Source organism: Lepidochelys kempii, chromosome 5 (assembly GCF_965140265.1).
Source record: "Lepidochelys kempii isolate rLepKem1 chromosome 5, rLepKem1.hap2, whole genome shotgun sequence".
Taxonomy (NCBI): Eukaryota; Metazoa; Chordata; order Testudines; family Cheloniidae; genus Lepidochelys; species Lepidochelys kempii.
In genome coordinates this window covers 48,072,188-48,086,448 of record NC_133260.1, presented here as the reverse complement: position 1 = coordinate 48,086,448, position 14,261 = coordinate 48,072,188, and the positions used below count along the sequence as shown (strand labels likewise).

Here is a 14,261-nt window from a genome sequence, read left to right as displayed (position 1 = left end):
GGCTGAACAGAGGGTGCACATGCCTTCCAAATTTGCTCTCATCCCCTGCCCCTTTTTAAATTCCTTTTCCAAGCTCTAGCCAGCTCATATTTAACACTTCTACAAACAGTCTAACAGTTTGAGCGTCCATATAGTCATACAATCTGCATCCAGTCCTCGCCGTCAGAAAAATAAAGCTAACAGCATGCCTCAGGAGCCCCAGGGCCGAAAGTAAAATGGAGCTCTTACTGGTATGGGGCCAGCTCTGGCCCCCCTGAAATGGGCGGGGCTGGGGTCAGCATCCCCCAGCCCGCACTGCTGAGGGCTCCAGCGGCCATTTAAAGGGCCCAGGGCTCTGGCTGCCGCTGCGGGCCCTTTTAATTCGCAGCCCCAGGACAGCTACTTCTTTTGCCTCCCTCCCCTCCCTTCCCCATCAGCAGGGGACCAAAGGGGCAACAATGTTTTAACAGGTAGGGACCCAGCAGGGCCGTCGATGAGGGGCGCAAAAGGGGCAGCGATGTTAAAGGGCTGCTGCGGCAGCACTTTAAAGTCAGCAGTATAGGCCACTACTGGCGGCTACTTTTTACCGATGCCGTCTTACTTTCATCCCTGCCCAGGGCAGGGACCACCACTGCTTACGAACCTGTATCTTTCCCAAAAGCCCCTGGAAAAGACGTCTTGCCACATGCTAGAAGGTTAAATCCAGGCTCTGGTGAACCAAAACCAATGGAAAATTGTCCTGGAAAACCAATGTAGAGTTGAGGAAGTGTTCTGTTGGCAACCCCAGCTGCTTATATCAAGGAAGCTCAAGCACATCGGCGCTATTATGTCAATATCACCCCAGGAGGCAGATGATCTTTCATGTAACCAGACCCAAACAACTTAGGACTTCACAGGTTAAAACTAACATCTTCAGCTAGATTCCTCCTTCATATACATCCAAGTGATCAAAGGCTCTTGCTCTGATGATGGTCAGCCTAATTAGCTGTACAAACAACTTAGAATGATCTCTTTATGCTAATAAAGCCACTGCTCAAAACCCTCTTTCCTTGGTGTATATTGGCTATCCAATATCCTATTGCTATAGTCATTCAATTCACCATCACACAACATACTGCATAGGAAAGGATGCGTGCGCGGTGGGGAAGGGAGTAGTAAGAATCAAGTGCAGCAAAAAGCGGGGGTGGGGGGACGGACACGGGACGACTTTGTTGCCATCCACACAGTGGTTTGGTTGGGGCATGATATTAAGAAAAGTGATACATGCTTTAAGTCAGTACATCCTGTCACTACCGCTTTTGACCCACCCACATTTCTCACTCATTAAATCAAGTTCATACTCAAGTTCTAGCTCCACAACGACTGAGGAAGCATTGCTTCCAAAAAGCTATTTAACCTCCATTGTGCAGAGGGTACTGACAGCAGCAGATGTACAATGAACCAACAAAGGCTTCTAAACCTATCAAAACTATTATTACAACCAGAAGGGGGAAATGAGGGTAGAGTTTAAGTGGGATTATTCATTTCCAGCCCTCATCACTTTGATGTGAATCTTTGTTGCTAGAACACACCCACCAGAAAAAAAAATACTGCTTATTTACTCTAATAGCGCTCACATGTACCTGTTAAAACAAAGATGAGACCGCCCCACCACGATGAGCTTTTAAACTACTCGTAGACATGGTGTAACAAGGCAATTATTACCCCAATGTCAGTTGGACTTACCTGAGTGACTGGATGATGCTTTTCTACAACAACTGAACTCATGGGTGGGGAGACTCCCATTACAGCTAAACTACTACAAATTCTGTTCTTTTGTCCCAAATCAGATCGGCCTGTGATTCGAGCAGTGATTGTTCTTCCTGCCTTCTGCTGAGCAGATGTCACTACTCTTGCTACAGGCTACGAACAAACAAGACACATTAGTAGAGATGCCTACACACAGTATTTACAATGCAACCAGGCAGCTGCTTTGGTTTATTAGCTACATATGAGTAGAATTTATGGGTACTGTAGGTAAACTAGAGTCCATAATGGTATAGAACAGATTCCATACAGTGGGCACAATTAAAAATTGGGTATTTATTACCTGCAGTTACATTTACCATGGTATTTCCCATTCTATATAAAGGCAATGCTACATTTATCATGATACTAGCAAGTACGGTGATGTGATTAATGGCTATCATGCTGAAGCATAGCAAACCTCGATCATGAAAGGGCCCTCTTTGTCAGCTCTTTTGACAAATCTAGCAATATGGAACAATTGTAGCTTTACTTTCTGGCTGCAAGCTAGTGACAGCTGTCGGCACCCACATCAGCCCAGCAGGGTCCTTGAATCAATAATGTACCAGGCACCAAAAAGGTTACACATAATGAAACTGAGGCACTGCAATTTTTCAATCTTCCATCCTTCCCCAGAGGAAGTACTGGGAGCAAACTGCCAGATAGGAGTGAGCTTAGCAACAGAGAAGATGGAGGAGGAAGAGAAACAAAAAGGAGTCTGTTAGATGCAAGAGCAGAGGAGGGAATGAGGAACAGATTTCAATTAGTAAGCTAAAAGCGAGGCAGATTTGTTTAAAAAAAAAAAAACCCAAACCCAACCTTTCAGCTGTTGAAATGTTAATTGCTCATGATGTGCTGTATATAATTTTGCACAAATGTTTCCTCTCACATCATCCATTTTATTTCCTAACCCCACACATTTCTTTTCCTAAAAGCCTTCCCCATTTTTAACTTAATTTAATATACAACAAATAATCCATTTAAAATGAACTGATGCATTTTCAAGTTTCTCTCCAGGCCTTTACCTAAACTCTTGGACAAAAACCTCCACTTCATACTTCTGTATATTACCCCAAATACTCACAAAAAAGGAACCAAGACAAACTTTAATACCTACAATGAATTCAAATATTAATCAATTCATTCTAGTTTGTTACCAGTTTTTGAGCGGATGTAATGCCAGATCCTACAGCTGCACTAGCGACTATTACTGGAGAATTTGATTCTAATCTGGTCTGAGAAGTACTTGCGTGGCCCAGATGGGATGAAAACTGTAAATAAATCAAAGGGTTTCACAGAGGAATGAGAACTGTAGTTTGGATCATACTTAATTCTTTACTGAAAATGCAATTTTATTATTTGATTAGTCTGACACTTCCATTAACTGCTGAATTTTATTCTTTACAGATTCTGTACTCATAAAGCTAAATAGAGTCACACTCAACTTAAAGACCAACACATTGTCAGAAAGTTGGGTACCTATAGAGATCTGAGTAATATCCAAGATTCTGTAACAAAGATCAGAAGTAAAAAATGTTGACACTTTTTCAGTTTGGCTATTTTGTGTGTAGTCAATTTCACTGTTTCCCCTGCTTGGGCGGGTCTTTAATAAAATGGAAAAATGTAACTGTAAACATCACAAATTGTCAGTGGGATCTAAGGGCAGATGTAGTACCTGAAACTATTTTTAATTCAGGTTTTGAAAATGACTAGATTCCAAGTTGGCACTGTCCATTGTAAATAATACATTTCTGAAAATTAGCCTTTAAATTATGTAAAATTCTATTTTCTCAATTGAAATCAAGTTCAGCTATTTTTTCCAAACAAGTCTCAGCAACTGTTTTCCACAAAGGTACCTTGGAAAGCAGATTCTGCTTAAGATTGTGACCTTTTTTATCCTAAGTAACTTTAGTTTACAAATTTTCTACTTACAAAATTAGAACTTTCTGAAAAAACAACATAGCAACCGTAACCCAACAACCGTGTGCATATAGTGTTTTATACTATAGTACATGCTGTTATATATAAGTACTTATGTTTCCAAAGTAACTAAGTTCTGACATTTTAAAAAGAAGCTATTTGTAAATTATCCAAGTGCAAAAACATTACTGAAAGTTCTCTCAGTGTAGGAGTTATTCAATTTGTTCAGTGAAAAAACCTGATGTCTAAATAGCTTAATGAATAAACTTTTTCTACCACCACATTTTTTAAATTCTATTCCTGCTATAGTACGTACAATTTCCTCTTGTGAAACAGTGGCTGCTGTTGGAGGGGGTGGTGATGGAGGATCAAATTGGGAAGGAGGGAGCCTTCCAGTGGCATTAGTTCCAGGATCTTCTCTCCTATTTACTGGATCTATTATTAGAAACACAGATTAAAGCAACAAGCACAGAACCTGGTAAACCCAATGAACACTAGCAAGCCTTAAAGAGAGAAGATGAGTCACAGTAAAACCTTTCTGTTCCTTTGGGATTTGTATATAATCTTATTAAAAGGATCAGTCTATTATTACATAGGGTTTTATTTCTCTCTCCTCCATTTGAATCCCTCTCTCAGAAGCTTGCAAATACCATGGGCCAGATCCTCTGTTACACCCCAACCCCTTGGTGCTGGTCAGGTGATGCAAATAGGTAGGATTCTGGACATAACTTGCCAATGGAGAATTCCCTAGGCAGAGGGGCTACTATGTTGGGTGCCCCACCCCAACCTCGGTGTAGGGAGCATGGCAACAAAAGGAGGTAGCATGTTGGAGCCCTGCTATACTGGTGCAAGATCACTTAGGGACACTGCATCAGTAGGGTAAAGTAACTAACTCACCCGAGAATTGGCCTGCTACAGATTCAGGGAGCCATAACCAGCTCCCAACACTTTGCACAAAGCAGAGGTCAGGGAGAACAGAGTCCAGTACCTTTTCCAAACAGGTTTTGTTCTTTTCTTTCAGAACACACAGTTTCTTTAGAACAGCAAGCAGGAATATGGTTTTTATTTATTGACTTCCTTGCCCTCTCTAAACGCAGATTCACAAAGCTGAAATTTTCACTATTGGTAGTGCTTAGAGATTTTGATCATTCTATAGACTACAGTGACCCCATGTGGCAGTTAAATTTTCATCACTCTAAGTTTTAGAACAACCTAACATTACTACTTTAATTTTCTCCTATATGTATTCATTTCATAATATTTGCTTTTATGATGTGTTGGTTTAAACTTGTATTTTTCTAGAAAAAACAAGTCAATAAGCAGGACATTTCTGTTAATACAATAATCACTACTGAAGTCAGAAAACAAAAATAACCTAAGAAGTGTTTTTTGTAATGACATGTGTGCGTTCAGATGCTTTGATTTCTTTTTTTTCAAATATACAGAGAGAAAATATAAAACTTGGATGGATTTTCAGACCTATCTCCATCAGACCTGAGTGCCATACATCCACGCCAAGGGGAAAGGGAGGAGTTTTTAATTAAACAGTTTAAAAGTCATTTCTGTAGCTGATTCTTGTCTTCAAAAACAGGAGTTGTGCATAAATAACTGATCACTGATTTTTGGCCTATGGTCTTTGAAGCTTTCAAATTCATAGATTATAAAGCCAGAAGGATCACTGTTTATCATCTAGTCTGCCCTCCTAAAGGAATACGGTCATCCCTAATACTATTCTGCCACTCCCTCCTTCACTATAGAACTTCTGCCTCGAATCTTGTCCAGCCCCTTCCTGCCTGGCCTCCTGCTATAGTTTTAGAGGTTCTCTCTCTTCCTATCTCACAGGTGTATACATTTGTAAATACCCTCTCACTAATGACTGGGAGACCCACTGAACTACAAAATTTTATTAACCAACAAGTAAACAAAAAAATTGCTTGCTGAATAGAAGGAGAAAAGAAGTGTTATAGTCAAGTGTTCAAGAGATAGTCCCTTTCTACTGTTCTGGAACAAAGCTAAAAGTTGAAGTACCTAATGCGGCCCTTAAACTTTTATTCTTAAGTTCCACAACTGCAAAAACTTTGTTAAAATATAACCCAGCTAAGAAAATTTAGAAAACTTAAATGTCTGTCATTCCAATTAGTACTCACTCAGAGTAGTCAAACTACTTTAAAAAAAAACAAAATCATTGTTAATAATAGAATACCATTTATTTAAATATTTTTAGATGTTTTCTACATTTTCAAATATATTGATTTCAACTACACAGAAAACAGCGTACAGTGCTCACTTTATTTTTGATTAGAAGCATTTGCACTGTAAAAAACAGAAATAATATTTTTCAGTTGACCTAATACAAGTATGAGAGTAACAGCTGTGTTAGTCTGTATTTGCAAAAAGAAAAGGAGTACTTGTGGCACCTTAGAGACTAACCAATTTATTTGAGCATAAGCTTTCGTGAGCTACAGCTCACTTCATCGGATGCATACTGTGGAAAGTGTAGAAGATCTTTTTATACACACAAAGCATGAAAAAATACCTCCCCCACCCCACTCTCCTGCTGGTAATAGCTTATCTAAAGTGATCACTCTCCTTACAATGTGTATTATAATCAAGTTGGGCCATTTCTAGCACAAATCCAGGGTTTAACAAGAACGTCGGGGGTGGGGGGGGGGAGTAGGAAAAAACAAGGGGAAATAGGTTACCTTGCATAATGACTTAGGCTTGAATAGAGACTGGGAGTGGCTAAGTTAATTGTATCCAATTTGCAAATGAATTCCAATTCAGCAGTCTCTCGCTGGAGTCTGGATTTGAAGTTTTTTTGTTGTAATTTCGCAACTTTCATGTCTGTAATCGCGTGACCAGAGAGATTGAAGTGTTCTCCGACTGGTTTATGAATGTTATAATTCTTGACATCTGATTTGTGTCCATTTATTCTTTGACCAATGAACATGGCAGGGGGCATTGCTGGCACATGATGGCATATATCACATTGGTGGATGTGCAGGTAAACGAGCCTCTGATAGTGTGGCTGATGTTATTAGGCCCTGTGATGGTGTCCCCTGAATAGATATGTGGCACAGTTGGCAACGGGCTTTGTTGCAAGGATAGGTTCCTGGGTTAGTGGTTCTATTGTGTGGTATGTGGTTGCTGGTGAGTATTCGCTTCAGGTTGGGGGGCTGTCTGTAGGCAAGGACTGGCCTGTCTCCCAAGATTTGTGAGAGTGTTGGGTTATCCCCCAGGATAGGCTGTAGATCCTTAATGATGCGTTGGAGGGGTTTTAGTTGGGGGCTGAAGGTGACGGCTAGTGGCGTTCTATTATTTTCTTTGTTAGGCCTGTCCTGTAGTAGGTGACTTCTGGGAACTCTTCTGGCTCTATCAATGTGTTTCTTCACTTCTGCAGGTGGGTATTGTAGTTGTAAGAATGCTTGATAGAGATCTGGTAGGTGTTTGTCTCTGTCTGAGGGGTTGGAGCAAATGCGGTTGTATCGCAGAGCTTGCCTGTAGACGATGGATCGTGTGGTGTGGTCAGGGTGAAAGCTGGAGGCATGCAGGTAGGAATAGCGGTCAGTAGGTTTCCGGTATAGGGTGGTGTTTATGTGACCATTGTTTATTAGCACTGTAGTGTCCAGGAAGTGGATCTCTTGTGTGGACTGGACCAGGCTGAGGTTGATGATGGGATGGAAATTGTTGAAATCATGGTGGAATTCCTCAAGGGCTTCTTTTCCATGGGTCCAGATGAAGAGGTCATCAATATAGCGCAAGTAGAGTAGGGGCATTAGGGGACGAGAGCTGAAGAAGCGTTGTTCTAAGTCAGCCATAAAAATGTTGGCATACTGTGGGGCCATGCGGGTACCCATAGCAGTGCTGCTGATTTGAAGGTATACATTGTCCCCAAATGTAAAATAGTTATGGGTAAGGACAAAGTCACAAAGTTCAGCCACCAGGTTAGCCATGACATTATCGGGGATACTGTTCTTGACGGCTTGTAGTCCATCTTTCTGTGGAATGTTGGTGTAGAGGGCATCTACATCCATAGTGGCCAGGATGGTGTTATCAGGAAGAGCACCGATGGATTGTAGTTTCCTCAGGAAGTCAGTGGTGTCTTGAAGGTAGCTGGGAGTGCTGGTAGTGTAGGGGCTGAGGAGGGAGTCTACATAGCCAGACAATCCTGCTGTCAGGGTGCCAACGCCCGAGATGATAGGGCACCCAGGATTTCCAGGTTTATGGATCTTGGGTAGTAGATAGAATATCCCAGGTTGGGGTTCCCAGGGGTGTGTCTGTGCGGATTTGATCTTGTGCTTTTTCAGGGACACAAATCAGATGTCAAGAATTATAACATTCATAAACCAGTTGGAGAACACTTCAATCTCTCTGGTCACACGATTACAGACATGAAAGTTGCGATATTACAACAAAAAAACTTCAAATCCAGACTCCAGCGAGAGACTGCTGAATTGGAATTCATTTGCAAATTGGATACAATCAACTTAGGCTTGAATAGAGACTGGGAGTGGCTAAGTCATTATGCAAGGTAACCTATTTCCCCCCTCCTCAGACGTTCTTGTTAAACCCTGGATTTGTGCTGGAAATGGCCCACCTTGATTATCATACACATTGTAAGGAGAGTGGTCACTTTAGATAAGCTATTACCAGCAGGAGAGTGGGTCTGTGTGTGGGGGAATGGGGGAGGGGGAGAGAAAACCTGGATTTGTGCTGGAAATGGCCCAACTTGATCATACACATTGTAAGGAGAGTGATCATTTTAGATAAGCTATTACCAGCAGGAGAGTGGGGTGGGGTGGAGGTATTTTTTCATGCTTTATGTGTATAAAAAGATCTTCTACACTTTCCACAGTATGCATCCGATTAAGTGAGCTGTAGCTCACGAAAGCTTATGCTCAAATAAATTGGTTAGGTCTAAGTTGCCACAAGTACTCCTTTTCTTTTTGCTAATACAAGTACTGTAGTTGAAAGTTAAACTTAGAAATGTAGAATTATGTACAGATAAAACCCTGCATTCAAAAATAAAACAATGCAAAATTTTAGAGCCTGCTAGTCCACTCAGTCCTACTTCTTGTTAAGCCAATCGCTCGGACAAACAAGTTTGTTTACATTTGCAGGAGATAATACTGCCCACTTCATGTTTACAATGTCACCTGATAGTGAGAACATGCGTTCTCATGGCACTTTTGTTGCTGGAATGATAAGGTATTTACATGCCAGATGCACTCAATATTCATATGTCCCCTTCATGCTTCAACCACCATTCCAGGGGACATGGGTCCAACTGATGGCCAGTTCTGCTCGATAAGAATCCAAAACCGTGTGTACTGATGCCTGTTCATTTTCATTATCTGAGTCAAATTCCACCAGCACAAGGTTGATTTTCTTTTTTGGTGTTTGGGTTCTATAGTTTCTGCATTGGAGCGTTGCTCTTTTAAGACTTCTGAAAGCATGCTCCACGCCTCGTCCCTCTCAGATTTTGGAAGGCACTTCAGATTCTTAAATCTTGAGTTGAGTACTGTAGCTATCTTTAGAAATCTCATATTGATACCTTCTTTGCGTTTTGTCAAATCTGCAGTGAAAGCATTCTTAAAATGAACATATGCTGGGTCATCATCAGAGACAGCTATAACATGAAATATATGGCAGAACGTGGGTAAAACAGAGCAGGGGACATAAAATTCTCCCCCAAGAAGTTCAGTCACAAATTTAATTAACGCATTATTTTTTAATGAGCGTCATCAGCATGGACGCATGTTCTCTGGAGTGATGGCCAAAGCATGAAGGGGCTATGAATTTTTAGTGTATCTGGCATGTAAATCACCTTTCAATGCCGGCTACAAAAGTTCCATGCAAATACCTGTTCTTATTTACAGTGTCACCAGACAGTGAGAAGAGGGCAGCATTATCTCCTGTAAATGTAAATAAACTCATTTGTCTTAGCGATTGGCTGAACAAGAAATAGGACTGAGTGAACTTGTAGACTCTGAAGTTTTACATTGTTTTATTTTTGAGCGCAGTTATGTAACAAAAAAAATCTACATTTGTAAATTGCACTTTCACGACACAGATTGCACTACAGTACTTGTATAAGGTGAACTGAAAAATACTATTTTGTTTTGTTTATCATTTTTACAGTGCAAATATTTGGAATTAAAAATAATATACACCGATTTCAATTACAGTACAGAATACAATATATATCAAAATGTAGAAAAACATCCAAAATATTTAATAAATTTCAATTGGTATTCTATTATTTAACAGTGCAATTAATTAATTTACATATTCAGTGCATTTTTTTAAGCATGTAACAAAGCTGATCCCATGATAAGTTTAGCGCTGTCATACTCCTATTTAAATCCCCAAATTAAAAATAAAGAGTAAACTAATCCAAATGGCACTGCGAGCAATGCCATGCAGGGATATATTTTTACTTTACTTTTAATACTAACCATGGTCTGTCCTACTTTCTTTGCCCTGAAACATGGTCATTGCTTCTAGATTCAGTGCACACACACCACGCATAAAGGCTTTTTTCATGGTGCCTTCATATTGTTCCCTTTCACTATGCAGTCTCAGGATATCAGCTTTTGCCTCTTCCAGATTAACATTTAACTACAATAAAGAGATAAAAACCAAAGAATTATTTTTATACACCTGTGAATACACAAAACCACCATATTATTCATTCAGCTTTAAAAAGCCACTTTACTAATTCCTCAGTGTAATATATTCCCTCCATGATTTTGTTGTTTTAGAAATAAGATTAAATATAGGTCTCTCAAACACAATTGTTTGAATACCTCAGTCTAGAGTATGTACATGGCAAGGATGGAAACCACAGGTGCTACCATACCCAAAAAGACTAACAGTCTGTGCAGTCCAGTATTCAGTCCCAACCATGATTAAAACCAGGAACTTCCAAGTCAAATCCTTGTAATGTATTTAACTGTGCTATACAATACCGTGGTATGGCAGGGGGAAACACAGCAAATACTTCTTCCTGACCCCACCTAGAGATCAGTCTAACTGTATCTTATAATTTTATCTTTGCTCCTGTAATGTAACCCCAGCTGTTATTCTTATTAGCATGGAAGGCCATACTTCCATGAACTTCCTTAACTGCATCCACAAACACATCTATCATTTTACAACCATTTGCAAAACACAAGGTCTGTGTTGGTTAAGGACAGATTAAGTTACACATGCATAAAGCAAGGGATTTGGATATTTTTCCTTAAGTTACATTTTCAAAATTAATTGTTTTCGGGCAGGATTTTCAAAAGCATCTAAGTGACTTAGGAGCACAAGTCCTCTTTGACTGTGCTTTTTAATTTCTTTAAATTGTAACAACCTTGAAAAGTAATATCACAGTGGTCTGATGTGTGATAGCTACCTTAGCTTAAATTTTCACACATCTTCATTAGGATGAAGTTGAGAGTTGTAAGGAAAATATCTTTATCAACTTTTAACAGAAAAGCAGTTATTATACAAAGATTTCTGTTTTTACAATATGATAGACTTGCTCAGTCACAATAATAATCTTGCATTTCTATAGGACAGGGGCGGGCAAACTTTTAGGCCTGAGGGCTGCATCGGGTTTCCAAAATTGTATGGAGGGCCGGTTAGAGGAGGCTGTGTCTCCCCAAACAGCCAGGTGTGGCCCAGCCCCCGCCTCCTATCTGACTCCCCCCCACTACTCACCCCCTGATGGCTCCCCCGGGACTCCTGCCCCATCCAACCGCCCCTATTCCCTGTCCCCTGACCACTCCCGGACCTCCCACCCCTGACTGCCCCCTGCCTCCCCATCCAACCCCCCCTCCCTCATTCCTGACTGCCCTGCCAGGACCCCTGTTCCCTGCCCTCTGACCCCCCCCAACCTCTATCCACACCCCCAAACTCCCCTGCCCTCTATCCAACCCCCCCGTCCCCTTACCGCGCTGCCTGGAGCACCAGTGGCTGGTGGCGCTACAGCCGTGCCACCCAGAGCACCGGGTCAGGCCGCAGGTCTGCAACTGCGCTGCCTGGCCCTCAGAGCGTGGCGTGGCACGCTGAGGCTGCAGGGGAGGGGCCGGGGGCTAGCCTCCCAGGCCAGGAGCTCAGGGACCGGGCAGGAGGGTCCTGTGGGCTGTAGTTTGCCCACCTCTGCTATAGGACCATCCATGAGAGGATCCGAAAGACTTTACAAACATTAATGAATTAAGACTTACCTACTTAACAGTGGTATTTGTATATGTCATCCCCTTTTTGCAGACAGACAAAAGGAGCCAACAGATAAATTGACTCATCTAATTTCAAACACAGATTCTAGTATCAGAGGGGTAGCTGTGTTAGTCTGTATCCACAAAAACAACGAGGAATCCGGTGGCACCTTAAAGACTAACAAATTTATTTGGGCATAAGCTTTCATGGGTAAAAAACCCACTTCTTCAGATGCATCATAGGTTCTGATTTTCCTCTCTGGCATAAGTGTTGAGTAACTTCATTTATATTGGTATACAACTAGCACTAGGGCCGTCCCTAGCCATTTTGGTGCCCTACACAGGCCCCTGCGGGTGGGTGCGGGGTGGGGCTGGCCACTTCCTGTGGGAAGTGGAGTGACCCGGTCCCAGCCTGCTCTGCTCCCCTGGCTTCCAGGCTTGGAACCGCCTCCTAGCTGGCGGCACAGCTGGGAGCCAGGGAAGCGGAGCAGGCTGGGGCCAGGTTGCTCTGCTTACCGCCGCCAGTGAGTGCAGGGAGCCCGACCCCTCCTGCAGGGGCGGGGGCCATGTGGAAGAGGCGGGGCGGGGGCTAGAGCAGCACACAAAATTTCCTGGTGCCCTACGCAGCTGAATACTTTGTGTATGGGTAGGTATGGCCCTGACTAGCATAAGTGACAGGTGACTCAGGCCTAGAAAGTTGGAATCTATAGCAGAGCTACCTACATAACCCAGATCTCCCGATTCCCAGTCCTGCAATTGGGAAAGGTTTCCTGGCACTCTGAAGAAAAGCAGTGTATTTATTTAAAAGTTTGTTTAGTAAGAGGCACTCAAAAAAAAAAAAAAAAAACCACAACACCTTACCTCCGCAATTTTAGCTTCATAATCCTTGGAAAGCTGAAAACAGACTTCCTCAGCCCTTGACTGACAGGCTTTTGCTACTTTCTCTTTCCATCTTGCTTCACTAAGAGAGCGCCAAGCTGCCCAAACCCTCTTCATCAAAGCTATCTGGAACTGTCTGTCCGCCAGTTTATTTGCATATGCCTTAAACAGTAAAATATTACCAAATTATGTGTTTCCTATTTCTTTAATGAGCACTATGATCATTAAAGAGAATACAGTCAATTGTTTTGTAACATTAAATGGATTATAGCATAACAGATTATATGAAATATTGTAGTTTATACTTTGTTTACATATACTTTAGCTGACACACCACACACATACCGCTGCCACTTCAGAAGTGCAAGGTACTTGTATGGAGTTACCGCAGCAGCATATGAGCATATGCTATACTGCATAGAAGCTATGCAGTATAGCACCTGCAGTCACAGTCGTAGCTGGAGATTCACAAGTACCAGATGTCATTTTTAAAATAATTGAGTTTTCAATCTCTCTCTCACACACACACGAGGGATTTGTACCTTTTTTTAAAAAAAAAAAAGAGTAAATTATATTTTAAAAGTACCCGACACTCAAAATATTTTTCTAAAATGGTAACAGTAGATCCACTTATCCAGTCTATCAGTGAGATTAAAACAAAAAGAACAAGCTGAAGAAAGGCTGAGTAGCCAAAAGATGTCCACATCAGCCTCACAGCTACCAGCAAACTCTAGGTGGGAAGGGAGAAGAGAGAAAATGCTCCTCCCTTCCAGCAGCCAGAGGGGTTTTGTGTGATGAGGAGCTTCAGACTTCGCAAACACCATCAAAAACCTTAATGAAAAATGGAGCCCAGAGAGTCCTTACTGACAGGTTGGGGTGAGAGGGGTTTGGGAATTGACCCTGGACAGTGGGGCTTTTCATCTTTCATGTCAGTAATTGGCTAGTAGGTTTAGTTAGCTGACTATCAGAACTTCCAACATGTGTGAGAGTGTGGCTGACAGATGTTTTAGGGCTGAGGAAGAAGTGTGGAGACACCAAATATAGGGAAGGGGAAGACAACACCACAGACCTTAACTGCAAAACCAGCACCAAAATCAAATGGTTATAAGAAATTTATTTTTCACATTTCACATAAAAACAATGGCTTCTATGACAGGATTTTAGAATGAACACTTTTATTCGTGCTCTTGCAGATATTGGGAAGATATCATCCTTACTAATATAGGTGGTAACTGACATTGTGATCAGCTATCAGCATAACCTTCTAATTAGTGATAAAAAGGGCATAATTTTGATTCACTTGTCCCTGCCATGACTATTTCTGAAAGTACGGTGTAATGTTCTCTTTTGAACTGATGCTCTTGAACTTATTCAATATCTTGTCACATAACTTTTCTATTTTGATGTGTCATTTCTTTTGATTGTAACAAGATCTGCAGTAACTCTGACCCTTTTCAGTTCAGAGGCTTATCTACCATCACATCTTCTGTT

At 41.5% G+C, this 14,261-nt stretch overlaps 1 protein-coding gene across 6 annotated transcripts in view; it reads right to left on the bottom strand.

Moving 5' to 3' along the window:
- Nucleotides 1-14,261, bottom strand: part of POC5 (POC5 centriolar protein) — a 49,351-nt gene that overhangs the window by 2,172 nt on the left and 32,918 nt on the right. For 5 of the 6 annotated variants that reach the window (XM_073344218.1, XM_073344221.1, XM_073344219.1 and 2 more), the window contains 5 exons: nt 12,753-12,932; nt 10,143-10,305; nt 4,001-4,119; nt 2,922-3,035; nt 1,705-1,881 (listed from right to left, as the gene is read on the bottom strand). In XM_073344218.1, coding sequence (XP_073200319.1) covers nt 1,705-1,881; nt 2,922-3,035; nt 4,001-4,119; nt 10,143-10,305; nt 12,753-12,932 — 753 coding nt within the window. The remainder of the gene's footprint in view (nt 1-1,704; nt 1,882-2,921; nt 3,036-4,000; nt 4,120-10,142; nt 10,306-12,752; nt 12,933-14,261) is intronic. The other variant, XM_073344220.1, reaches the window with a different exon arrangement.